Source organism: Carassius carassius, chromosome 25 (assembly GCF_963082965.1).
Source record: "Carassius carassius chromosome 25, fCarCar2.1, whole genome shotgun sequence".
Lineage (NCBI taxonomy): Eukaryota > Metazoa > Chordata > Actinopteri > Cypriniformes > Cyprinidae > Carassius > Carassius carassius.
The window spans coordinates 22,899,563-22,925,677 of NC_081779.1; the positions used below are offsets into that span (position 1 = coordinate 22,899,563).

A 26,115-nucleotide genomic window follows, 5' to 3' on the forward strand; every position below is an offset into this window, starting at 1 on the left:
ATATTCTTTAAAAATCACATCCTGTAGAAAAACGTATAATTACACGTTTTAATACTGTCTGAATCCTGTGTATGCCTTCAAACTCAAGTATCATAAATATATATTTTAAACCAAATTTCTTAAATGGTGTTTCTTTTGTTCAAGTTCCTCAGGAAAATGGATTTGAAGTGATTTGAAGTGAATTGAAGTGAATTGAAGTCAGGCGGCAGGTCCGGCCTGCACACGTCATTCAAGTCTTATTGTTCAACAGATTTTTAAAGTCAGTCTGGTTCATCTTCTATCGCGCTGGACTGGATCTCTGGGTCCGATGGGCTTGTGGGATGTGAAATGCTGGATTTGTGGAACAACTTAATGAGGTCTTGAAAGCGCTCCAAAACCTAAGGAGAAAAGGGAAACATTGGTTGTTTTCCAACTTTGTGATTTATAAGGGTCGACCTGACTGCAGTGTTACTGCACACTGCTGAGGAAAATGTTTGAGCTCCAGAAGTCAATCCTGAAGCCTGTCTAGAACATATTTCACCCCAAAATAAGAAACAAATGGTATTTTGCATTTTAGGAATGTTATGATTTTAAGTACATTTTACTCTCTTGAGTTTAGGGTGAAATAGACGTGATCATTGTGAATGAAAGCCTCTGAATGTGAAAGAAAGCAAACCTCGTTGGCTGTTTTGTTGCCAAGCTGGGCTGCAATGGCATGAAACGTGTCCGGCTTGGCTCCTCTCTGCTGACAGGTGGTCAGTATTACACGGTCTGCCTCCCTGTTTAATCACACGAACAAAACACAGAAACATTCATTTCAAATCATAATTATATACATCGGGATGTGCACAAAAGTCACAATTTAGGTAGATACCGATATAAATAATAAACAGGGCTGCGTAAAATTCTGAAATGAAGCCTTGGCTTGAACTGAACTGGTTATAATCCACAGGACTGAAATTGTAGATGGAAAAACAGAAGAAGGAACTACTGGTCTTTAACTAAAGGAAACAGTCACAAAAATTTTAATTGTCCACAATCAGCAACAAAAAATTAACAAATCTGGACTAATTTTGACATGGATTTTACTCCATGATACATTACCGATCAAAGGGTGGGATTGGTAAGATTTTATGTTTTTGAAAAGTCTTTTATGCTCACAATTTATTTTTGAACAAAACAAACAGTAAAAACAATACAAATGTGAAATATTATTAAAATTTAAAATAACCATTTTTATATTTGAATATGTTATGTAATTTATTCCTGTGATACGAAGCTGAATTTTCAGCATCATTACTCCAGACTTCAGTCACACGATCCTTCAGAAATCAGTCTAATATTTGGATTTGCTGCTCAAGAAACATTTCTGATTATTATCAGTGTTGAAAACACAATGTTTCTGTGGAAACAGTGATACATTTTTTTTCAGGATTCTTAGATATGTAGACATTTTTTTTTATTAAATCTTCTACATTATAAAATGTCTTGACTGGCTCTTTATATATATAGCATCCGGTTTAAAGTAAGACCATATGTGATGATCTTTTAGCACTTACAGGTGAATTTCAAATTCTGTTTGCTATCTCTATTTAATTTCAGGAGTTGAACTGAAATTTAAAAGGTCTTTCCAATCCAACCTTGATAACAGCAAAGTATATATTTCTAAAATTAAATGATCAACAGGGAAATAATGTGGCACAACATTTCTAACCTCGTCCAGAGGACTACTTTTTTCCCGTTTGGTGTGCGAGAGATATTCTTGGCACAGACTGAGCTTCCTGTGGCATTAAATGAAGACAGCTGTCTGTCCACTGAAGACGATTCAACTGCCTCCTTTTTTGACTCTGCTGCCACACTGTTTTTGTCGGCCTTCTTCTTTTTTGTTTCTGCCGTCTGAGAGAGAAAGTGATAAAACGTCAGAATAAAACTGCCATTACAATTACATGGTATGCACACAATTAGGATTTTTTGAGATCTTTATAGACACTGAGAAGTCAACTGTATGAGGAGAAGATGAAACCAGAACCTGTTCGTCTCTTTTTCTTTCGTGTTTATTGGCTGTTTTGACAGGCTCCACTGTTTGATCTGGTAAGACAGCTCTGATTGTTTGACATGCATGGTTTTCTTCCAAGCCCTCACTGGTTTCCACATTGTCTGCACAATCCTCATCTTGCACTTGTGGGTATAGCTGCTTAAAAAATTCCCAGAATTCCTCCAGCAGATCAGTGTGTTCACGGAACAGCAATGTTATTTGAGCTTTTGTCTGAAAAACAGAAGAGATGCTCAAATACCAGAATAATAAGGAAGGACTGCTTGTCTGATGACGTCCTATTCAAATACCTCTCTGAAGTCAGAAAGATCTCGTGAAAGACCCCCTTGTAGAATGTGCACCACTTTTCTGTAGAGATCCGACTGCTCTCCAAAAGTACACTCCAGCTGGCGTAGAAACCGTCTGCTGCGCTCGAATGCCTGCTGCTCCGCCAGCTAAAGCCACACATTAAGAAGAGCATCGTTTGAAACTTTATGATTGTGTGCTCCATGAATATGAGAGTATGGTTAATTGTGCTCTACCAGGCCACACTCTTTGGCTTGATCTGGAGGCAGGAAGGCAGCAAAATCTCGAAGCAGCTCAGGCCAGTCGCTCAGCACAGGCTTGAGTCTCTTCAGCAGCTCCAGTGAGGTGCGACTTTCTGGGTCTTTCTCAAACTCTGAGAGAACACTCAAGAACTTGTGCACTTTCCCAGGCACCACCTGCAGCACCTCATAGACCTGCAGACAGACAGACAGAATATCAGACAAAAAAATGGACCTGTCACGACATAAAAATGAGCATTAATATTTGCTAGCATCTAAATATTTCTTACCTTCTCCAGGTAAGCCTGGGCAAAGGCGATATCTTTAGCGTCTCTGTAAGGATCGTCATCATGCGCATCATCAGAAAGGACCAAAGGACTCTCCACAGATCCTGTGAGTGCCACATTCACTCAGTTTAGATTTAAAAGTACATAAATAAATGGTGTCTGCGTCACTATTAAAGCTAATGTTTCAGCTACATTTTTTTTGGACTCCTGCATAAATGACTGAACTGACCTGCAGGTTGACAGTTTGACTCTCCATCATCTGAACTTCCTTCTCTTTCACATCTCATCTTTGTGGTCAGATGTGAGAATTTCTCAATGGTTTTCTGGTGTGTACAATGACAAGGTTAATCTAACATCTCATAAATACAAAAAGCATGAACGAGAACTGCTATTATTGGGTGAAGCGTATGAAAACAAGTCCTGTTCATATTTCACCCCTAAAGAAAAAATTAATAGATTTTTTTTAAAGATTAATATTTGTATTTTTTTTAAAGCTTTTGTTTTGCATTGTTACACACAATTTCATGACAACAACGTCTATTATAACATTATTATGTAGACATTTTACAATATTTTTTGTAATTCACAAGAGATAGGAAGCTTAAATATTTAAACGTAATAGAACAATTTATATACAATAGTAACATATTTTATTTAATAATAATATCAAAGACCAATGATATAATTAGTATTTTTGCATGAGAATATGAAAATGTTTTGTGATAGTTAAAGAAAAAAAAAATAGATCATTAGTATTCCGTTTAAATATCTCAAAGAGCATAAAAAATGATCTGACCTGAAGTTCTGGCACAAACAGGACTTCTGAAACATCTTCAGCTGTTTCCTTCTCCACCCCTTTCAGCCTATTGCTGCCTTGCCTTTCTTTTGATTTCTGCTCCTCTAGTTTCTCTCTCCTGCCCAAAACCATCTCCATGTCAGCGTCTTCCCCCTCAATGCTGGGAGTCGGGCTCCCGGAGGATTCAGAAAGTGTGAGAAACAGCTCTCTGGGGTCCTTCTCACCCCACTCTTCCACCTCATTCTCAATCGATCCTCCATCATCATTATTCAGTTCTTCCTCTGCTGCAGCGGTTTCATATAAGCACTTAAAAGCAGCATCATGAACGGATGTCATCTGTGGTGGACCTCCTTGTGGCCCATCAATGCTGTGGAAAATGTCTGGAGTTCTCTGTTGCATCTCTGTGCTCTTCAGAGCTGATGAACCTTTCAAGGTTTGATCTTGTCCAGTTATCTGACGGCCAAGGCTGCTGCTTGCAAACACAAAGCCTGGAGGAAGGAGAAGAAACCGATTTAGAGGTGTTTGATGTATTTGAGCTAGACCACCAGAATCCCTTGATACTTTAAGCAGAGTGCCACAGCGCTGACTATCATTAGTTGATGGGGTGTTGTCTGACATCTTTATAATGGTGGTGGGACATATTAAGCTGTCGGGAACCGTAGGTGGTTGAAGAGTAATTAGAGCATTAGAGGTGACTATTTGTGCAGTTTGATTCACAGTTATATGCTTTGAAGAACAGGGATTGAGCTCTGGTGCCAAAGCAGCAGGTAACGTGATGATCACGTCCCTCTGGGATGCACAAACTTGAGCTCTCTGTGGAGAACCAGAGACACCCATTGGTGTTTCCACAGCATTTTTCACAGGAACAGTCCTTGAAGACCTCAGTTCAGGTGCAACTAGAGCAGGCGGTAAAGTGACAACATCTCCACCTGGGTTTCGTCCCATCGGAGGCACGTTTGAAACGTTACATACTATAATCGCTCTCTCTAAAGGACCATTCGTAGCTTCGTTTCCAGACATGCATGAATTCGGTTCTGGCCTCCGAACTGGTACGAGATGAAAAGGTTCTGAATGTGACGGAGTTGGAACAGTGCTAGTTTTTGGTAAAAGGGTTGGTAACTGGCTGAGAACCACTTCTAGCTCCTCGGCTGACGGGGGAGGTTTTATAGGCTTGGTGGATTTAACAGTCTTGTCTTTTTTGCTCAAAGATGAAGATTCAAGTGTCTGAGCAAGGCCCTCAGGAAGGCTGGGAGGGTAACGCATGCCTGGAGAGAAGCTGTAGTGTGCTCCTAGACCTGCAGACTCGGTGGCTTCTTCTGTCGAGCTGCTAGTCTGGAGGCTTCCAGATCCTTGGTTAAACATTATTACAAGCTCATAAATGCGCTTCAGGTTTTTCTACAAGAGAGAAAGGTTAAATATTACACATAAATCCGATGTTTGAGCAGCAAATTGAAAACAGAAGGACTGAAATGACAAAAACAGAGCTAGATTACGGGCAGTTATTACCGAAAGCCAATCAGGCATGAGGCTCTTTTCTCTCTCCACCGGGGGTAGCTGGTCAAAAGGAACGACTCTCTTACAGGCCAAGGGCATTGGAGGGCATTTTCCCGTCACAAAGTAGGTCTGAAAAAAATTGGGTGCAGTCCCATTTCCCATTGTTCAGTGTATTTTTGCGGGTGAAATCTAGTCATTTCTGCAGGAATTCAAATCATCAGGATTCCTGCTGTTCATTCACTCACCTTGATGACATTGGGAAAGGGCTTATGACATGCATCACGGATGTGTGATTTTAAACTTATAAAGCTCCTAGCAGCAAGCAGATAGTGACAAGTCATCTGCAGCGGGTGTAAGGTACTTCTTAAGTGCTTATGACCTAGAACTACAAGACTGAGGAGAGAAAAATATCATCAGCCAACAGTGTGGATTGAGTATCTTTTATAAGAGTGTGCAATGATTAAGGCTGATGCATGACTGCAGTACCAATCTTCTGCTGGAGTAAACTGTCCTTTGAATCTAGAAGGGCGCAGCTGGACTGTAGGAAGTAGCTCTGGGTAGAGAAACACTGGTCGCGTTGCCATGAGCCAGGCCAAAGGAGCAGGAAACTGACATCCTACACAATAAAACATGCAGAGTAAAAGGATTAATGCTAGAAAGTTTACATTTACAATTGACAAAAAATATACATTTTTAATTTTAGTGTGCAATAGTGCATTTTTGTTTCTCAATTACGTTCTACAACAGACATTGAGTATAAAGCAAAAGATTCGGATCTGTAGTTTGACTTCAACTGACCAAAACTATCTGGATTTTACACAGTGAAGGAAATATGGAAATTATGCAAGGACAGGCACATTTAGATAAATTACCAGGGAAACGTGGACTCGAAATTGCAGGGTCCGCTTTGGGTGACTGATCTAGCTCCTCCAGAAGAGTAATGGCACCCTGAAGGTTGCAGGCTTTGAAGATGCTGGTGAAGCCATGCTCTACTGCATCGCAGCAGTTTTCTCCACGCTGGGCAAACATCTGCAGCTCCAACTGAGAGAGTACGATGCAAAAAAGAGAGAAAAAGACAGAATCAGCATATATCTGTGCACATCATAGGGTGTTTCTAATATGTGTGCATGTCTCACCAAGAACTGTCTGCTTGTTGAAGCCTCTGTCTCCAGACCTTTAACCGAACTGCACAACATGTTCATCTGCGTGAGGAGCTGCACATGCTGCAGGATAAACAACACAGCTATTGAAAAACCCATGAATAAAAAACGCCCATAAGACATAAAGAATGTAATAATTAAAGAAGTCAAAGGAAAAACTCATTTGAGAAAAGCATGTTAGTTGCACTTCTTTAAACTGATCGAATGGAAGCATCAGTCGTTCTAGACCTGCTGGATCTGCTGCTGGAGCTGTAGCTTCTGAGCTGGGCTCAGGGTCAAGGATGTTATGGGACTGGAGGGGTGTTGAGGACAGGGGGGAGGTACAGACACTCCTTTACTCTCCAGCAGAGCTTTCCGTTTCCTCACCGCCGCCAGCTGCTCCCGCACCGTACGATATCGCTGCTTCAAGACATCTGCTAATGGATCCTGGTACCTGAACATAGTAAACATTTCACCTTAGAGTGCAATTGTATACAGTATCAGTTACACACATGATGTGATGGTTGTGAAATGATGGATGGACGTACTGAATATTCCCCATAATGCCAGGCGGCTCCTGCAGGGGACTCTCTTCTTCCTCTTTTTCCTCTTCTTCCTCATGTCCTTCTGCTTCCTGACTCCCTAATTCATCCTGAAGCTACAGGTGATGGAGAACAGGTTCAGCACAGACAAAGAAAAACAGACACATGTTAAAAGTAATTGATTCAAGAGGTTTTTGAACTACTTTTGACTCATCGATCAGTAGGGCCTCTGAAAGCTTTTTATTTTTTTCCCCAATTCAATTTTAATGGTTTAATTCAATATTAATAATCCAAAATAGTGTTTAAAGAATCGATTTTAAAAACTGTAACAACTTAATTTAAATTTGAACGACAGTGCCCTATGAATTCTGTGTTGTCTGTTTTAACTATTTTGGTTTAATTATTTAATGATTTAACACAAAGTTATTATGAAAAATGGTGGCAATCAAATGAATATACAAGGTTTACAAGTTATGTTCCATTTTAAATAATTAATTACATTTTAAAATGTCATCAAATCAAATTTGGACAATTCCATTCTGTCCAAATTGTGCTGCACACAGAGATTTACTGTTTAAATTAAAACATGGATGAAAAATTGTGCTACTGTGTAATATTCCATACGGTTTTAATAAAATGTATTATTAGTTTCATTACTTTGAGAAGTACATTCTACTATTCGATAGTAATATATATTTCTGTTCTTCTTCAAGATAAATCAAACTTTTATTCTGCAGGTTATTATTAAGACAACTGAGCTTCTGTTTATGTGATGATAGTTTTATCAAATGGAATGGTGAAATGTTCATGAAGTGAACACAGAGCAGCTCTGGAGATAAAGTTCATGAGTTCATGTCCTTAGATACCATGTGTCATGCTTCAGTATGTGGGCATAAGATGAAACCACACCATTCATTCACAGAGACATGCATAACAATAATAGTAGCCAGCCAATAGTATTTGCCAATAGTAATTCAATAGTAGCCTCTTTGTGCTTTTACTTTCACAAATTTACTGTATTCTGCAATACCGTCCACAATTTCTGCATTGTGGAAATCATGGGGCCCTAGTGATCAGTGCAAGAATATAAGATATAAATGTAAATCCTTACTGTGTCAAATAGTTCCTCCATCAAGTCATTGACTTCCTTTTCTGAGTAAAAAAATAAAAGAAGGTGATTTATATCTTAAAAAAAAAAAAAAACAGCACAGATGATCTGCCAATCATTTCTCTCAAACGAACTCACTGGTGATGCGCACTGCCTTGTCATTCCTATAGTCCTCCACATCAGGCTCATCAGTCTCAGCCAGAAAATTGTACTCAGGGTCATCTTCATCATCACCCTCCTCTTGCAAGAGAATTAGAGAGTTTTTGAGAAAAACACATGATGATGCACATTCATGGTAAGTATTTCAGCCTGTCTGTACCTTCATTCTCCATATCTGAAGTCATGAGGCCCTGCAGCCACTGCGACCATTCTCTGTCCTCAGGGGCGGAGCCTAACTCATACATGTCTGGAGTGATGTCAGGAGCATGTAGCTCCGCCTCCAGGCGCCCCAGAGGGACGTCTCTCAGTGGGCGCTTGGATCGTGTGCGAAATGAAATCAGACTCTCCTCTCCATTAGCACTACTGAGACTCTAATGCCAAAAACAGATTTAGTTTTAAAGAAACATTAGAGTTAGCAGAGTACTAGCAGGTGTAGTCAATCACATCAACTAAAAACATGATCCACTAATGTTTGACAATGAAAACATTACAAAAAACATCCAGAAAAAAATATCAGGGTTTTCACAAAAATGTTAAGCAGCTCAAGTGTTTTCAACATTGGTAACAAAAAATGTTAAATCAGAATGATTTCTGAAGGATCATGTGACAGTGGCTGCATTTACATGCAACCGATTAAATTGTCATTGTCGATTCGATTGAGCTTGACTGGATTGAAGGGGGTGGTTTATTCCTCTTCTAATACGATTGAGAGTGCATGTAAACACAGATCATCAGATTGAACCACGAAACTGAAAGGACTGACTGTGCAATGACACCAAAATAACGTATTGACACGTAAATGGATAAATATTAATTATGCTGTTAAAACAAATAAAGAAACCGTGTAGGAAAGTGGTTATTATGTGCAAACAGTGAGAAACTCTATATTTGTGCAGAGTGCATATGTAGAAAAGAATCTATTTCGATTTGAAGCTTGTGACATATAAACCCGCACATCAACCAGATCACTTTATTTAGTGTTCATGTAAACACTACAATCAGATTCATCAATCAGAATGAATTCAGTCTGACTGAACCAAAAATTGTGCATGAAAACGTAGCCACTGAAGACAAAAGTAATGATGCTGAAAATTCAGCTTTGAATCACAGGAATAAATTTCATAAATATTCAAATAGAAAACAGCTATTTTAAATTTTATTAAAATGTTACTTTATTGTATTTTTGATTAAATACGTGCCACACTGGTGAGCATAAGAGACTTCTTTCAAAACCATAAAAAAATCTTACTGACCCCAAACTTTTGTAGTCTAAATCTATTGTCTTATAAATTTAAAGCTTTTTCGGGGAACTGTACATAAGATAAATGGAATAAAGGCCACCTGGTCTGATCATTTGTTTGCAATGTCATTCAATGAGACTGGTTTCATTCTAAACAGAAATGCGACAGTAGTATAGCAACATTAAGTTACATAACATAATAAAGCCTGATTTGCTTTTTGTTTTTGGTTTGACCATCAACCCAATGAACAATGACTTGTAACCTATATAATCAGCAGTAGTGAAGTAAGACCTGATATAACTCCGGGCCAATGGCCAGCTCCTCTTCCACCGCATGGAGTTTCTCTAAGAAGCTGCACTCTGGTGGGGCCCTGGAGGGGGCCGCTGGAGCTGGTGGGGGTCCCATTGGGGTGACAGCCACTGTCAGGTGCCTGGATCTGCAAAAGCTCTGTAGAAATGGGTAAAAATACATGTTCCTTTATTTATTTATTTTTGTAGTAATTAATGTTTGTTTGTTTTTGAGAGTTTAAAAGATATTTTAATATCATCTGTAATTTAATCTATGACATATTCTGCTTCTGGCATTAAACATTTTGCATCTTTTTTAGCAATTATTGCTGTTAGGTTAAAATTATAGATTTTTTAATTGAAAAAAAGGACATATTTTCATAAAGCTATTTCAGGGCAAAAACTAATTGGAGGATAGAAAGAAAGTAATGTTTATTCACCAAGTATGCATTGAATTGATCCAAAGTGACAGTAAACACATTTATAATTTTACAAATAGTACTATCTAATAAATAATACTATTTCAAGTGCTGTTCTTTAGAACTTTCTATCCATCAAATAATCCTGGAAAAATAGGTACCACAGTTTTCACAAAAATATTAAACAGCACAACTGTTTTCAATTCTTGTAATAAGAAGAAATGTTTCTCTCTTGAGCAGATCAGCATATTAGAATGATTTCTGAAGGATCATGTGACACTGAAGACTTCAGCTTTGTATCACAGGAATAACATTGCATTTTAAAATAACCTATTACAATAGAAAATAGTTTTAACATGTAAAAATACTTCACAATATTACTGTTTCTACTGTATTTAAATTTACATTTATTCATTTAGCAGACACATTTATCCAAAGCGACTTACAAATGAGGACAGTGTAAGCAATCAAAAACAACAAAAAGAGCAATGATATAGAGCTATAACAAGTCTCAGCTTAACACAGTGCACACAGCAAGGGCTTTTAAATAATTTAATAAATAAAAAGAAAACAGAAAGAATAGAAAAAAATAGAGCAAGCTAGTGTTAGAATCAGAATGAGCTTTATTGCCAAGTATGCTTGCGCATACAAGGAATTTGTTTTAGTGACATAAGCTTCCAGTACACAGAGACAAAAACACACAGACAAAAAAAATAAAATAAAAAAATAAAAATTACAAAAAAGGAGAATTACAAATGGGCAGTGTATAAACATTTGTGCTATAAATGATAATGGGATAGGATTGAGTGAGATGCAGGAATGTTCTAGGATGGAGGGTTAACAAATAAATATAAGGATATTGCACATTTATAAGCATAATTGGGGAGCATTTAACTGTTCATGAGGTAGATTGCCTGTGGGAAGAAACTGTTCTTGTGCCTTGCTGTTCTGGTATTTGCAGCTCTGAGGCGCCGGCCAGATGGCAAAAGTTCAAAGAGGGGGTGACTTGGATGTGAGGGATCCAGAGTGATTTTCTGAGCCCTTTTCCTCACTCTGGATGTGTACAGTTCTTGAAGGGTGGGCAGAGGAGCACCAATAATCCTTTCAGCAGTCCGGACAGTTCTCTGTAGTCTTCTGATGTCTGATTTTGTAGCTGAACCAAACCAGACAGTAATTGAAGTACACAGGACTGACTCAATGACGGCTGAGTAGAACTGTTTCAGCAGCTCCTGTGGCAGGTTAAACTTCCTCAGCTGGCGAAGGAAGTACAACCTTTGTTGTGCTTTTTTCACAATGGAGTCAATGTGATTGTCCCACTTCAGGTCCTGAGAGATGGTGGTTCCCAGGAATCTGAATGACTCCACTGCAGCCACAGTGCTGTTCATGATGGTGAGTGGGGAAAGTGCAGGGGGGTTTCTCCTAAAGTCCACAATCATCTCCACTGTTTTGAGCGTGTTCAGCTCCAGGTTGTTAAGACTGCACCAGACAGCCAGCTGCTCAACCTCCTGTCTGTAAGCAGACTCGTCACCGTCCTGGATGAGGCCGATGACTGTAGTGTCGTCTGCAAACTTCAGGAGCTTGACAGAGGGGTCTTTAGAGGTGCAGTCGTTGGTGTACAGAGAGAAGAGCAGAGGGGAGAGAACACATCCCTGAGGGGCACCAGTGTTGGTGGAGCAGCTGTTTGACATGAATTTCCCCAGTCTCACTAACTGTTGCCTATCTGTCAGAAAGCTGGTGATCCACTGACAGATAGAGCTAGGAACAGAGAGCTGGGTCAGTTTGGTCTGGAGGGTTGTTGGGATGATGGTGTTGAAAGCCGAACTAAAGTCCCTGTTTTGTCCAGATGTTGCAGGATGAAGTGCAACCCCATGTTGATTGCATCATCCACTGACCTGTTTGCTCGGTAAGCAAACTGCAGGGGGTCCAGTAAGGGTCCAGTGATGTCCTTCAGATAAGCCAAAACCAGTTTTTCAAACGACTTCATGACGACAGACGTTAGAGCCACAGGTCTGTAGTCGTTAAGTCCTGTTATCTTGGGTTTCTTTGGAATGGGGATTATGGTGGAGCGTTTGAAGCAGGAAGGCACTTCACACAACTCCAGGGATCTGTTGAAGATCTGTGAAAAAATGGGGGCCAGCTGGTCAGCACAGATTTTCAGACAGGCTGGTGTAACGCCATCTGGGCCTGGTGCTTTTCTTCTTTTGTTTTTCTTGAAGACCTGGCGCACATCGTCTTCACAGATTTGAAGAGCAGGAGGTATGGAGAGGGGGATTGCAGGAGGTGTTAATGGTTGTGTAGGGAGATGGTCAGAGTGGGTGTTGGGGGTTTCAAATCTACAATAAAACTCATTCAGGTCGTTAGCAAGTCGTTGATTAGCCTCAGTGCAAGCGGATGGTGTCTTGTAGTTTGTTATGGCTCTCAGTCCTCTCCACACTGAAGTTGAGTCGTTGGAAGTAAACTGGTCTTCCAACTTTTTAGCGTAGGTCTTTTTAGCCGCTCTAATCTCTTTGTTCAGTGTGTTCCTGGCCTGATTGTACAAGACCCTGTCCCCATTTCTGTAGGCATCCTCTTTGGCCTGATGAAGGTCTGAGTTTTACTGTAAACCATGGCTTATCATTGTTGAATGTTAAATAAGTCCTGCTAGGAATGCATATATCCTCACAGAAACTAATATAGGATGTTACAGTCTCTGTGAGTTCGTCCAGATCGGTGGTAGCAGCTTCAAAAACACTCCAATCAGTGAGGTCAAAACAAGATTGTAAATCCTGCTCTGTTTCGCTGGTCCATCTCTTCACAGTCTTTACTACAGGTTTAGCAGATTTAAGTTTCTGCTTGTAGGTCGGTATAAGATGAACCAGACAGTGATCAGAACGTCCCAAAGCTGCTCGTGGAACAGAGTGATATGCATCCTTTATTGTGGTGTAACAGTGATCCAGTATATTACTGTCTCTGGTGGGACATGTAACATGCTGTCTGTATTTTGGCAGTTCACGGGAGAGATTGGCTTTATTAAAGTCCCCAAGAATGATTAAAACAGAGTCCGGGTGTTGTTGTTCTGTGTCTGTGATCTGATCAGCGAGTTTCTGTAAAGCTGAGCTCACATGCACTTGTGGAGGAATGTAAACACTAACCAGAATGAACGAGTGAAACTCCCGTGGCGAATAGAACGGCTTGCAGTTGACAAACTGCATTTCTAGATCAGGACAGCACATCTTCTTTAACACAGTTACATCTGTACACCACCGTTCATTGATGAAAAAGCATGTCCCGCCACCGCGCGATTTCCCCATTGATTCTGCTTCGCGGTCCGCTCTGAACAGCTGAAAGCCCGGCAGATGGAGCGCGCTGTCCGGTATGGCGTCATTCAGCCAGGTTTCCGTGAAACACATAGCAGCAGAGTGAGAGAAATCCTTATTTGTCCGAGAGAGCAGAAGGAGTTCGTCCAATTTGTTGGGTAGAGAGCGGAGATTTGCGAGATGGATGCTAGGCAACGGCGTTCGAAATCCGCGCTTCCTGAGTCTGACGAGCGCTCCCGCTCGCTTTCCCCATCTGCGCGTCCTGAAGCGCTTGATCAGCGCCGCTGCTCCCCCGATAACAAAATAGAGGTCTTATATACATATATATATACACACACACACACACACAAAGATCATACAAAAAGATTAGAAAGGTAGGTAGATTTTTTTTTTAAAGAATAGAATTAAAATAGTGAGTGCTAAAGTTAGAGAGTCAAATAACGATGGAAGAGATGGGTTTCAAGCCGATTCTTGAAGATGGCTAAGGACTGAGCTGCTCAGATTGAGTCGCGGAGGTCATTCTACCAGGAGGGAACATTTCACTTAAAAGTCCGTTAAAGTGACTTTGTGCTTCTTTGGGATGGAACAATCAAGCGACGTTCACTTGCAGAACACAAGATTCTAGAGGGCACATAAGTATGAAGTAATAAATTTAGGTAAATGGATGCAGAGCCAGTGGTAGGTTTGTAGGCAAACATCAATGCCTTAAATTTTATGCGAGCAGCTATTGGTAGCCAGTGCAAATTGATAAACAGAGGTGTGACGTGAATTCTTTTTGGCTCATTAAAAATTAATCTTGCTGCCGCGTTCTGGATTAATTGTAAAGGATTGATAGAAATGGCTGGAAGACCTGCAAAGAGAGCATTGCAATAGTCCAGCCTGGACAGAACAAGAGCTTGAACAAGGAGTTGTGCAGCATGTTCTAAAGAAAGGGTCTGATCTTCTTGATGTTGAATAAAGCAAATCTGCAGGATTGGACAGTTTTAGCAATGTGGTCTAAGAAAATCAGCTGATCATCAATCATAACTCCAAGGCTTCTGGCTGTTTTTGAAGGAGTTATGGTTGATGTGCCTAACTTGATGGTGAAATTGTGATGAAACGATGGGTTTGCTGGAACCACAAGCAGTTCTGTCTTGGCAAGGTTGAGTTGAAGGTGATGGTCCATCATCCAGCAAGAAATGTCTGTTAGACAAGCTGAGATGCGAGCAACTACTGTCGGATCATCAGAATGGAATGAGAGGAAGAGCTGAGTGTCATAAGCATAGCAGTGGTATGAAAAGCCATGTTTTTGAATGACAGAACCTAATGATGCCATGTAGACAGAGAAGAGAAGTGGTCCAAGAACTGAGCCCTGAGGCACCCCAGTAGTTAGATGTTGTGACTTGGACACCTCACCTCTCCAAGATACTTTGAAGGACCTATCTGATAGGTAAGGCTCAAACCACTGAAGTGTGGTTCCTGAGATGCCCTTTGCCAGTAGGGTTGATAGGAGGATCTGGTGGTTAACCGTGTTAAAAGCAGCGGACAGATCAAGCAAGATAAGTATTGAAGATTTGGATTCCGCTCTTGCCAGTCTTAGGGCTTCAAAACTGAGAGCAAGGCAGTCTCAGTTGAATGTCTACTTCTGAAGCTAGATTGGTTGCTGTCAAGGAGGTTGTTCTGTGTGAGAAATGCAGAGACTTGGTTGAACACAGCTCATTCAAGTGTTTTAGCAATGAAAGGAAGAAGGAAAACTGGTCTGTAGTTCTCTAAAAGAGATGGGTTTAGGTTGGGTTTCTTAAGTAGTGGAGTTATACGAGCCAGTCTAAATGATGAGGGAAAAACACCACTGTGGAGGGATGTGTTGATGATGTGAGTGAGTGCAGGTACAACTGGAAAGTGCAGGTACAACAGGAGAAATGGCTTGAAGGAGATGAGATGGAATAGGATCAAGCAGGCAAGTAGTAGGATGATTAGAAAGGATGAGTTTGGAGACTTCTGCTTCAGAGAGTGTGAAGAGAAGGATGTAAATGAATGTATGTTTGTTGGTGATATGAGCTTGACCTTAGCAGAGAAGGAAGATAGGAGTGACTGATACACATAAGGTCAATAGTATTTTTGGATTTGCGCCACACCCTTTCAGCAGCTCTAAGCTTAGAACGGTGTTCGTGTAGAACATCAGATAACCAAGGGGCAGAAGGGGCGTTACGGGCTGGTCTGGAACATAAGGGGCAAACAGTGTCTAAACAAGATGTAAGAGTGGAGCAGAAAGTATCAGTAGCACTGTTAGCATCAAAAGGTGCTAACAGTTTAGGGGAAGGAAGTGAAGATGAAACCATTGCAGATAACTGGGAGGGTGAGAGTGAGCGAAGGTTTCGTCGAAAGATGACATGTGGAGGGGTAAGTGATGTGTCAGGGACCATCTTGAGGTTAAGAGTGAGGAAGAAGTGATCTGACGTGTGAAGTGGAGTAACCAGAACATGATCAGTAGAGCAGTGTCGTGTATAAATAAGGTCCAGTTGGTTGCCTGATTTGTGAGTAGCAGTAGTTGACACTCGGTTGAGATCAAAAGAGGCAAGCAGAGTGTGGAAATCAGCATACAAAGGTTCATCCAGGTGGATGTTGAAATCTCCAAGCATAACTAGGAGAGTATCATCCTCAGGAAAGGTTGAGAGCAACACATCTAATTCATCCAAAAAAGTTACCTAGTGGTCCTGGGGGTCGATAGACAACTACAAAATGTATTTTAAGAGGGTAGGTAACAGTAACTGAATGAGATTCAAAGGAGCTGTTGATACCCAAAGATGGTAAACGATTAAATGTCCAATCATTAGAGATGAGCAGACCAGTACCTCCACCTCTTCCAGTCAAACGGGGGGAGTGGGAAAATGAGAAATTATTGGAGAGTGCTGCAGGTGTAGCAGTGCCCTCTGGTTTGATCCAGGTCTCTGTAAGGGCCATGATATTAAGCTTTGAATGACTAATAATAGAAGTAATGAAATCTGCATTATTTACAGCAGACTGGCAATTCCAGAGACCAACAGAAAAAGAAAGTAGTGTATTAGCAGACATAGGCAAAGTGTGCAGGTTGTTAAAGGGACACTTCACCCATTTGCATTTAGCTTTGTATTGTTAGAAACCCAGTCATATATTATAATGATCATGGATTTTTCCTTAATTTTTCCCTGAGATGGGAGAAATAACGATTTAAGTGTTTTACTTCCTGCTTATTATGACGTAAAAATCGTCATTTTGCGTCATAATAAGCAGGAAGTCAAAATTAATTAAAGTGTAGAGACTACAGACACTAGCTTATTATTATTCCGGGGGGTGGAACCCACTCACCCTACAGGCCTATTACAGATCAGTGGGTGGGACTAAACTTACAGAAACGAAAATGAAAATCCGCCATCTTGTTTGGAAGCTATGTAGCTAAGCTAACAAGCGCTTATGGAGTCAGATTTACGAGAATGGCTGGAGGAACAACTCATGATATGGAAGAAGAGGATTTTCAAAGTCTGTTGCTCGAAACAGATGTTCGTGGCTATCTATACGAGCCACAATATAGCGCAGAGCAGCTGAGGCTGATGGAGGAACAGGAGGCGGCGGCTGCTGCCGAGGCCGGAGACCTGCCTGTCGCGTCCGAGGAGCCCGGGCGTGCTCGAGCTGGTGCGGACTGGTGGTGCCTGTGCTCTCGTTGTGTGCCTACGGACACAGAGCTAGAGTCCGTCTGCTGCCAAGAATTTCAAAGATGCCAATTTCTCCTCGAAGAAATGTCTGAGGCAGACAAGGACACGGATGTTTGCGTTGTGAACCATCCTAGTTTCGCCCCGCAGATGGACAGAGGCGTTCTGGAGACATATTTCAGAATTCCGAAGGTAAACTGGAAAAGCCAGCCGAAGCCTGCAGGGACAAATGGACGTCTAACTGTAAAGTAAGTGTTTCAATTTTATTTATTATTCATTTCGTGAAATGTACACAATTTCTTCAAGCATTATTATCACGAAATGATTCCCGGTTAATAAGTTACGTAACGTCAACAGTAAACTGTTTGTGCAGTACCTTTTTTAATGCACAAAAAGCTTACTGTGGCATTGTTTACTACTGTGGCACGTAAATACCATACATCGCTAACTGTGTCCTCAATGTCTTGGGAGTGGGAGTGGCTTGTGGAGCTGTGCAAATGTGTTGCATTGTGGGAGTTGTGGTTTTCCATACAAATGAGCCCTAAAGTTACTTTCTGTAATAACTCGGTCAAAAAGGCACCAAATTTGAAAATTTTAATAGATTTCGACTACATATATGACCCACTTTCAATGAAGATCAATGTTCCCACGGGTGAAATGCTCCTTGAAGAATGGGCTGCCTACATTGAGTGATGCGTTGTTTGCGAGTGGTAGTGATAGTAGGGATTTATATTCCCTTTCGGTGTATTTGATATTTGATCAAATAAATGCAGCTTTGGTGAGCTCGGTAAAAAGAAAAACTACAAAAACATAAAAAAGATCTTACTGGCTCCAAACTTTTGAAAGGTAGTGTAAATTAAAAATCAACAAAAAGCTATTAGTTATTATATTACTTTCTAGCTATGGCATGTCCATCTATAGGTGTCTCACCAGTCTGGAGCTGCTGGCTGCGTCCTCCTCACGTTCAGAGTGTGATCTGTGGAGGTTCACTTGACTGCCCCGTGGAGAAGATGAGGAGTTCTCAAAGTCACTTTCCAGAAGAGTCTACCGATCACAAACACAAACAATCTCTACAAATTCACTGAGTGCATCAAATGATCTAAAAATCATTCTCTCCAACCTCCTCAGCTGTCTCATCCTCCTCTTCTTCATCAGGCCGATACTCTTCATCAGATGAGTCTTCCTCTTCTAAAGGAATATCCACAAACTGTTGACCCCTCTGTAAATGCATACACCATTCAATATTAGATTCTATATTAAAAGATCTGCTCCTGTTCTTCTACATGTTTGATTGCTGGTAAACTCTGCTGTTACCTTCACCTCTGTGGGCTTCTTAATGGGTGAAATGTTCCAAGCGGGAATGACCTATGAAAACAAAATAAAAAAATATACATCTGTAATATAATTACTGCAAAATTCAAACTGATAACCAAGTATGTAACAGTGCAATGTAGCAAACTCCTACAAAATAAAGCAACTTACAAATCCTTTCTCTACAACCTCCTTCAGCTTAGAGCGGGTCATCTTGGGTTCCTGAGAGACAGAGAGAGAAATGAGAGATAAACGAAAAAAACTTTCCTCAAAAGTCTGATGGATTATATTTAGTTATACTCACGAACACAAGAATGGGTTCAGTTTCACTGATAGCAGCTTTCATCATAGCCACAACATGCTCATTGGTAATCACTTCCTGCAAGTGGACAGTGAAGATGTTGAGTTACTCGCTGAATACAAAGTCAAAGAGGTAATCATATCAGGCTGAGGAAAGCCTGGTAACTAGTGTCTTGAGGAAACAGGGCAATAATATCTGCACAGGGCTTGAGGAAGCAGTCCACACTCACGTGAATGATACTACGAACGTTCGCAGAGGTCAGGTTATGTTGTCGAGATTTAGTTTCCAGTTCTCTGTCCAGCTCTCGGTCAATCTCCAACTCTGGCTGGAATTCATCTTCAGTTTCCTTCTGCTGAGCTTCTTCTGCACTGTCCGCGTCTCTCTTCCTTCTCAAACCCTTCCTTCTGCCCGGCGTTCGGCTTCCACTCTGTTCCTCATCTGAAAGAAAGCAGCATGGCTGATTAATATTCTGCACATTTCAAACTGCTTTAATACATTCGGGAACACAAATTATATTTTTGTGGACAGACGTTTACAGGATTTCACCAGTATTCCACCAAAATAAAAACTTGAGGCTTTAGAATATTAAAAGCACAAGCGTTGGAAAATTTGAACGTGAACAATCCAAAATATTAATATCAATATTTTAATGTATGATGTAAAAAATATATGTAAAAATATATTTTATATAATATATATATTTTATATAATATATATATATATATAAATATATTTTATATTTACATATAAAATATATGTAAAATCATTATTAGAATTAACATCCTTTTTTTTTTTTTTTGAATTTGCAAATTAGAAAGATTTTTTCTTATTATTTTAATTAGGCCTATTATTGCTACTACATAAAATTTGACTGGGTTCCCAAAACACCACTGGAACCATTAACCAGCATCATAGAAACTGATGATTTATTGAAATATTCATTCTCAGGGTTACAATATATTAATATATACTTATACTCATAGTAATAAGTTTATATTGTAATGTAACTCAAAATGAATACTTTACATCTTAAGGGAAGGGTTCAGTTGACAAACAATACATAAATAAATAAATAAATAAACCACTATATAGGTTTTGCCATTTTAATTTCAACCCAGTTTTCATTAAAAATAATTGAAAAATGTTAAAATAAAAAATATTTCAATATTTAATCTAAAAAATGCTAAATATTCAACCCGGGCTATGTGTGCCATCACCGGTCTCAAACTCAGGCTCAAGATTCTTTTGGGAAATGCACCTCTGGTCCATATATCAGTGAGTATGTCACTAATGAGGACAATCCTCAAGACTCACTGCATGTGATGATCAAGGTCTTCTCAGCGTCATCTTCAAGCTTCTGGAGACATGCAGCATGCTGTTCTCGACCTGACAGCAGTCACACAAACGTTTCTCATTAACAACATGGCCCAAGGTAGTGGAAGAGAAATACAGCCACTGTCCATGAATAAATGGACAGATTGAGTGTGTTAAAGAAGTCTTACAGGAGCTTTCAGGCTGAGGGCTGGAGGACCTGATGGCACTGAAGTGTTTGTGTGATGCTGTAGTGTCTGTATCTTCCCCTGGCTCTCCAGATCTCGACACTTTACACTCAGAAAGCCCGGGGTTCCTGTTATTTGATCTCCGTTTCCGGGACTGATCCATCTCACACTGCCACGTTCAGTCCTGTCGGGATAAACATCATTCATGTACGTTACATACTGTATCAATACTTTCACTTTAATATCTCCTATTCCTCTCATTCTGATCAGTTTATACATTATTACGCCACTCCCGGGGGAAACAGTTTATACTAAATATTTGTTTACATCTATGTTTCGATATCTCGCTTTATTTTTGTAAGTGTAAGCGACAGCAGTTTTCTACAGTGAAGCAGTGGTGTTATCTGGGACAGGATCCTTACCTTCATTATAACTGCCATATCAACAGAATATCCCACTTGTCGTATTTAATAACGCAGAAAGGTTTCTGTGCGAACATGATTAACTATTCTAATACTTTAAAGTTCATACACACCCGCCAACACAGTGCATCTGCTACGCGATGACGAGAAGCACAACAAAAGCGCGTCACTTCCGGCTTACAGACCGGGTTTCTTCTTCTTCTTCTTTTTATATGGCGGTTGGCAACCAGCTTTCGGTGCATTACCGCCACCATCTGGACTGGAGTGTACACTTCGTTAAATTCTATTTAATAATCCAGTAATCTTCAAAAAAGAAAAACAAATTTCACCAGATCCTCTTTGCAATATATCATACAAATTTAATGTCATCTGATTCTCACCAAGTTGTGAAATTAATCTTTGTCTGGCTTGATATTTAGGACAATACATAATTACATGCTCTATAGTCTCTTGACTATTGCAATATTCACATACATGTTTTTTCATTATAAATAATGTTCTATTTAATCCTGTATGACCTAGCCTCATTCTAGATACCACATCTTCTTCACGCTTACTTCTACATGTGTTCCTGTTCTTTCCCACTTTTCCTTGAATTCTATACAAATGTCTTCCAGACTTTTCATTGTCCCATAAACACTGCCATTTTCCATTAATTTTTGCTTTAATTATACTTTTAATTTCAGCTTTACTGTATTTAATATTTACCTCTATTTCAGACTTCTCTGCTGCTTTTTTCGCACATTTGTCAGCCAATTCATTACCTCCTACACCTATATGAGCTGGTACCCATATAAATGTAGTACTAATACCAGACTTAATTAGATTGTTTGCTAATTGCATTATTTCGAACACTATGTCCTGTCTAGACTCAGAGTGAAGATGCTTTAGGCTTATCAAAGCTGAACTGGAGTCTGAAGCTATCACAGCTTGTTTAGGTCTATTGCTCTCTACCCACATCACTGCCATCCATATTGCTATCATTTCTGCTGTATATACAGCTAAATCATCATTAATTCTTTTAGCAAATTCAATGTTTAATTGAGGGATAACATAAGCAATTCCCATTTTCTTATCAGTCGGTTTAGACGCATCAGTATACAATATAATTCCTTCTTTATATTTGCTTGTTATATACTTGTGAGCCCTGTAATGATCTATTCCATTAACCTCCTTTTCCTCCAATAAGCCTAAGTCGACTGGAACTTCTGACAATATCCAAGGAGGTACCACTGGATATATTACCGAAGGGCTTATTTCCAGATCACTGTTTCCCATTGATATTACCTTCTGCCTTATTGTCCAACCAAAACTTCTTATTAAGTCATTTCCTCTCTCTTGACACTGCCCTAGAACTGATTGACTCATATGTTTTCCAGTATGACCCCTCAAATTTGCCCAGTACACAATAGATAGCTGATCTCTTCTCAGATGGAGAGGCATCTCCCCCATCTCTACCTGTATTGCTGCCACTGACGTGGTCTTAATTGCCCCGCAGCATAATCTCAACCCTTGGTTCTGAATTATATCTAATTTCTTTAACAATGTTTTAGCAGCAGATCCATACACTATACACCCATAATCCAATACCGATCTCATCAGCCCTGTATAAATGGCTTTAAGAGCAGGTCTACTTGCTCCCCAATTTACTCCACGTAAACATCTCATCACATTCAACACTTTTTTGCATTTATCAATTATTTTCTGGATATGCATTGACCAAGTTAATCTTTTGTCAAACCAAATTCCCAAATATTTAAACAATTCCACTCGTTCTAATTCTATCCCAGATAATTTGATTTTCACATTCATACTTATTTTCTTCCTAGAGAAGAATAACGTCTTTGTTTTATCTATTGAGATTCTAAATCCCCATTGAAGGGCCCACTCTTGCACTCTGTTTACTGCCTGCTGCATCTTATTCACCACAAAATCTAAATTTCTTCCCTTTTTCCACATTGCTCCATCATCTGCAAATAATGCTGCTCCAACTGAATTTTGTATATCCTTAAAAACATCATCAATCATTATTGAAAATAATAGTGGACTAATAATGCTCCCTTGAGGGACACCATTTTCCACACTGTAACTCTCACTTAATTCCCCATTTATTTTGATTTGAATTGTTCTGTCAGATAAAAACCCTTTTATCCATTGAAACATCCTTCCCTTAATTCCCAATAGTTTAAGCTTAATTTGCATACATTCTTTCCACAACATATCGTATGCCTTTTCAATATCAAAAAATACTACAACAACCGATTCTTTGTTCACCTGAGCCTTCCTTATGATGTCTTCAAGGCATACAATAGGATCCATGGTACCTCTACCTTTCCTGAATCCACTTTGATAATTTTGCAATAATTCTTTAGTTTCTACCCAATACTTAAGCCTGTCATTTATCATCCTCTCCATAGTTTTTCCCATCTGGGAGGTTAAAGCAATAGGTCTATAGTTATTCGCTTTTTGGGGATCTTTCCCAGGTTTCCTAATAGGAATAATTATAGACTCCTTCCATGATCTAGGAATGCATCCATCTATCCATACTTTATTATATAGATGTAATAAAACATCCTTCCCTTTATCACTTAAGTTTTCCAACATGGAATAACAGATTTTATCTCTCCCTGGAGATGACTTACCTAATTTCCTCAATGCCATATTTAGTTCTGACTTCGTAAATAATACATCCAATACCTCCCCTTCTCTATCCTGATTGTCAAACACCCACTTATATTTTCTTACTGTTTCTTCTCTACCTCTCTTTTCTTCATGATTTAAATTGCCTGTGCTATGCACCTTGACTAATGTTTTTGCTATAACCTCTGCTTTTTCCTTATTACTAATGATAGTTCTTTGCCCCTCAATCAGCATTGGATACTCATATTCCCTTCCATTCCCATTCATTTTTTTAATCATATTCCAAACTCTCTCCACTGGAGTAGTTCGTCCAATAGAATCACAAAACTTTTTCCAGTACTCTTTTTTAGCTTTCCTTATTGTTTTCCTGACTAATGCCTGTGCTCTTTTATATTGAACTAAATTCAGAATATTATGTGTTCTCTTTAACTCTTCTAAATGCTCTATTTCTATCTTGTATTACTTCCTTACAGTCTTTTGACCACCATGGTACTATTTTATTCAATGTATTAGGCTTAGTTTTTGGAATTGATACTCCTGCTGCAATAATTATACCACTACTAATTTTACAACATAATTCCTCAATACCTTGATTTTTATCAACAGATTGTATTAATTTATTGCTCACTTCTCTATACTTATCCCAATCTGCTTTTTCTAAAATCCATCTCTCTTCTCTTACTCCATGTTCAATCCCTACTTCCACTCCTATCTGAATTCTAATAGTATAGTGATCACTCCCTACTGTACTTCCTTTCAGTACCTCCCAATCACATTTATCTGCAATGTTTTTTGTAACAATAGTAAGATCTATTACTGACTCTGTTCCTCTTGCCACATCTATTCTGGTGTCAGACCCATCATTCAGACATACTAACTCTTTCTCTTCCATAAATTCTTCAATTACATTCCCGTTCACATCATCCTTCTCTCCCCATAATGTACTGTGTGCATTAAAATCCCCACACCCGATAATTCTCCCTGTCAAATCCTTCCAAATATCCTCCAGTTGCTTTATCTCCACTTGTCTGCATGGATTATAATAGTTTATAATTATCATTTTATCCTCACTTGACCTTACTTCAATAGCACTATATTCCAATTCATTCCCCTTCTTAATCTCTTTATATTGAATAATAATAATAATAATAATAATAATAATAATAATATAATAATAATAATAATAATAATAAATTTTATTTGTAACGCACTTTACATCAATTCAATGACCTCAAAGTGCTACAATGCACATAAAACAACAAACTATATACTATAAACTTTAAAATTAGCGTAAAAAGAAAACAAAGACATAAAAATAGCACTTTTAGCCATAGGCTTTTCTAAAAAGATGGGTTTTAAGTCCTTTTTTAAAAGAGTCAACAGTTTGTGGGGCCCTTAGATGGACAGGGAGAGCATTCCACAGACTGGGTGAAGCTGAACAGAAGGCGCGATCGCCCATAGTTCGAAGCCTAGTCCTCGGAGGCTGGAGGAGGTAGGCCTGTCCAGAGCGGAGATGGCGTGAGGAGGAAAGGGGGGTGATGAGTTGTTTGAGATATAAGGGGGCAGTTCCATGGAGGCACTGGTGGGTCAGAAGGGAAACTTTGAATTCAATCCTGTACTGGACAGGAAGCCAGTGGAGGGATTTTAGGATGGGTGTGATGTGGTGGTACTTCCGCACCCCCATCAGGATCCTCGCAGCACAGTTCTGAATGTATTGCAACTGCTGGATGTTCTTACTTGGGATCCCGATGAGGAGTGCGTTGCAGTAGTCCAGCCTGGAGGATACAAAGGCGTGGACAAGTTTTTCTGCATCAGGGAGAGTGAGTATGGGACGAAGTTTTGCAATATTCCTGAGGTGAAAGAATGAGGTTTTGCATAGCTGTTTTATGTAGGCCTCATAGGTCAAGTGAGGATCCATTCTAACACCAAGGTTTGTGACTGAGGATGAAAGATGGATGTCATGGCCGGAGAAGGTGATGCTGGTGATGGTGGATGACCGGGTCTGATGTGGAGTGCCAACAAGAATGGCTTCCGTTTTTGAGCTATTGAGTTGCAGAAAGTTAGCCGTCATCCACGCCTTTATCTCCTCCAGGCAGGTGGAAATTGTGGAGAGGGCTGCAGAGGGGCTTGGGTTTGTTTTAATGTAGAGTTGAGTGTCATCAGCGTAGCAATGGAAAGATATTCCATGCCGGCTGATGACATAACCAAGGGGGAGCATGTACAGTGCGAAGAGGGTGGGGCCAAGGACTGATCCTTGAGGGACACCACAAGTGACAGAGTGTGTGTCCGATTTAGCACCACCCAGGGAAACATACTCTGTTCTGTCCATGAGATATGATGTAAACCAAGCCAAGGTAGTATCAGAGAGTCCAATAGAGGAGTGGAGGCGGTGTAGAAGGATATGGTGATCCACGGTGTCAAATGCTGCAGTGAGGTCGAGAAGGATGAGAAGTGATGGAGATCCAGCATCAGCCGTCATCAGTAGGTCATTAGTGACTCTGACCAAGGCAGTTTCTGTACTGTGGCCAGAGCGAAAACCAGACTGGAACTTCTCATAAAGACTGTTAGGTATGAGATGGTTGTGGAGTTGGTCGGAAACTACCTTTTCCAACACCTTTGACAGGAAAGGGAGGTTGGAGATGGGGCGGTAGTTAGCAGGAACTTCTGGATCAAGGCTGGGCTTTTTGAGTAGTGGCTTGATGACCGCTTTTTTCAGAGACGTGGGTACATGGCCGGACCGAAGAGACTGATTGATGATATTGGTGATCATGGGACTTATTGCAGAAGAGTGACTTTTTATCAGGGCTGAGGGAAATGGATCCAGGTCACAGGTGGATGGCTTCATCTTCCTTAGCAGGACTTCAATTTCATGCTGAGTGATATCCTTGAAACAGCAGAGGAGCTGGGTAGTCCCAGATTGAGGGTCAGTGGATATTACTGGGGGGGGGGGGTA

At 39.9% G+C, this 26,115-nt stretch overlaps 1 protein-coding gene across 3 annotated transcripts; it reads right to left on the reverse strand.

The window, feature by feature from the left end:
* Positions 1-3: 3 nt before the first annotated feature.
* Positions 4-20,674, reverse strand: LOC132104436 (GON-4-like protein). Of its 3 annotated transcripts, none has more exons than XM_059509912.1 (29): positions 20,523-20,672; positions 20,104-20,284; positions 19,916-19,987; positions 18,831-19,039; positions 18,605-18,679; positions 18,472-18,522; positions 18,310-18,354; positions 18,110-18,208; positions 17,920-18,033; positions 9,614-9,769; positions 8,242-8,452; positions 8,061-8,162; positions 7,926-7,966; positions 6,821-6,930; positions 6,522-6,726; positions 6,270-6,356; positions 6,006-6,174; positions 5,620-5,749; positions 5,379-5,526; positions 5,146-5,262; positions 3,640-5,034; positions 3,073-3,166; positions 2,847-2,947; positions 2,554-2,751; positions 2,323-2,466; positions 2,009-2,245; positions 1,694-1,875; positions 656-758; positions 4-377 (listed from the first exon to the last, which is right to left on the reverse strand). In XM_059509912.1, exons 2-29 carry the CDS (start codon positions 20,261-20,263, stop codon positions 261-263), a joined length of 4,872 nt encoding a protein of 1,623 aa, XP_059365895.1. In that variant the 5' UTR covers positions 20,264-20,284; positions 20,523-20,672; the 3' UTR covers positions 4-260. The 3 variants fall into 3 exon arrangements, with proteins under 3 accessions (XP_059365895.1, XP_059365893.1, XP_059365896.1); XM_059509910.1 differs by having other exon boundaries at positions 18,304-18,354; XM_059509913.1 differs by lacking the exons at positions 2,009-2,245; positions 2,323-2,466 and having other exon boundaries at positions 18,304-18,354; positions 20,523-20,674.
* Between the last annotated feature and the right edge of the window lie 5,441 nt (positions 20,675-26,115).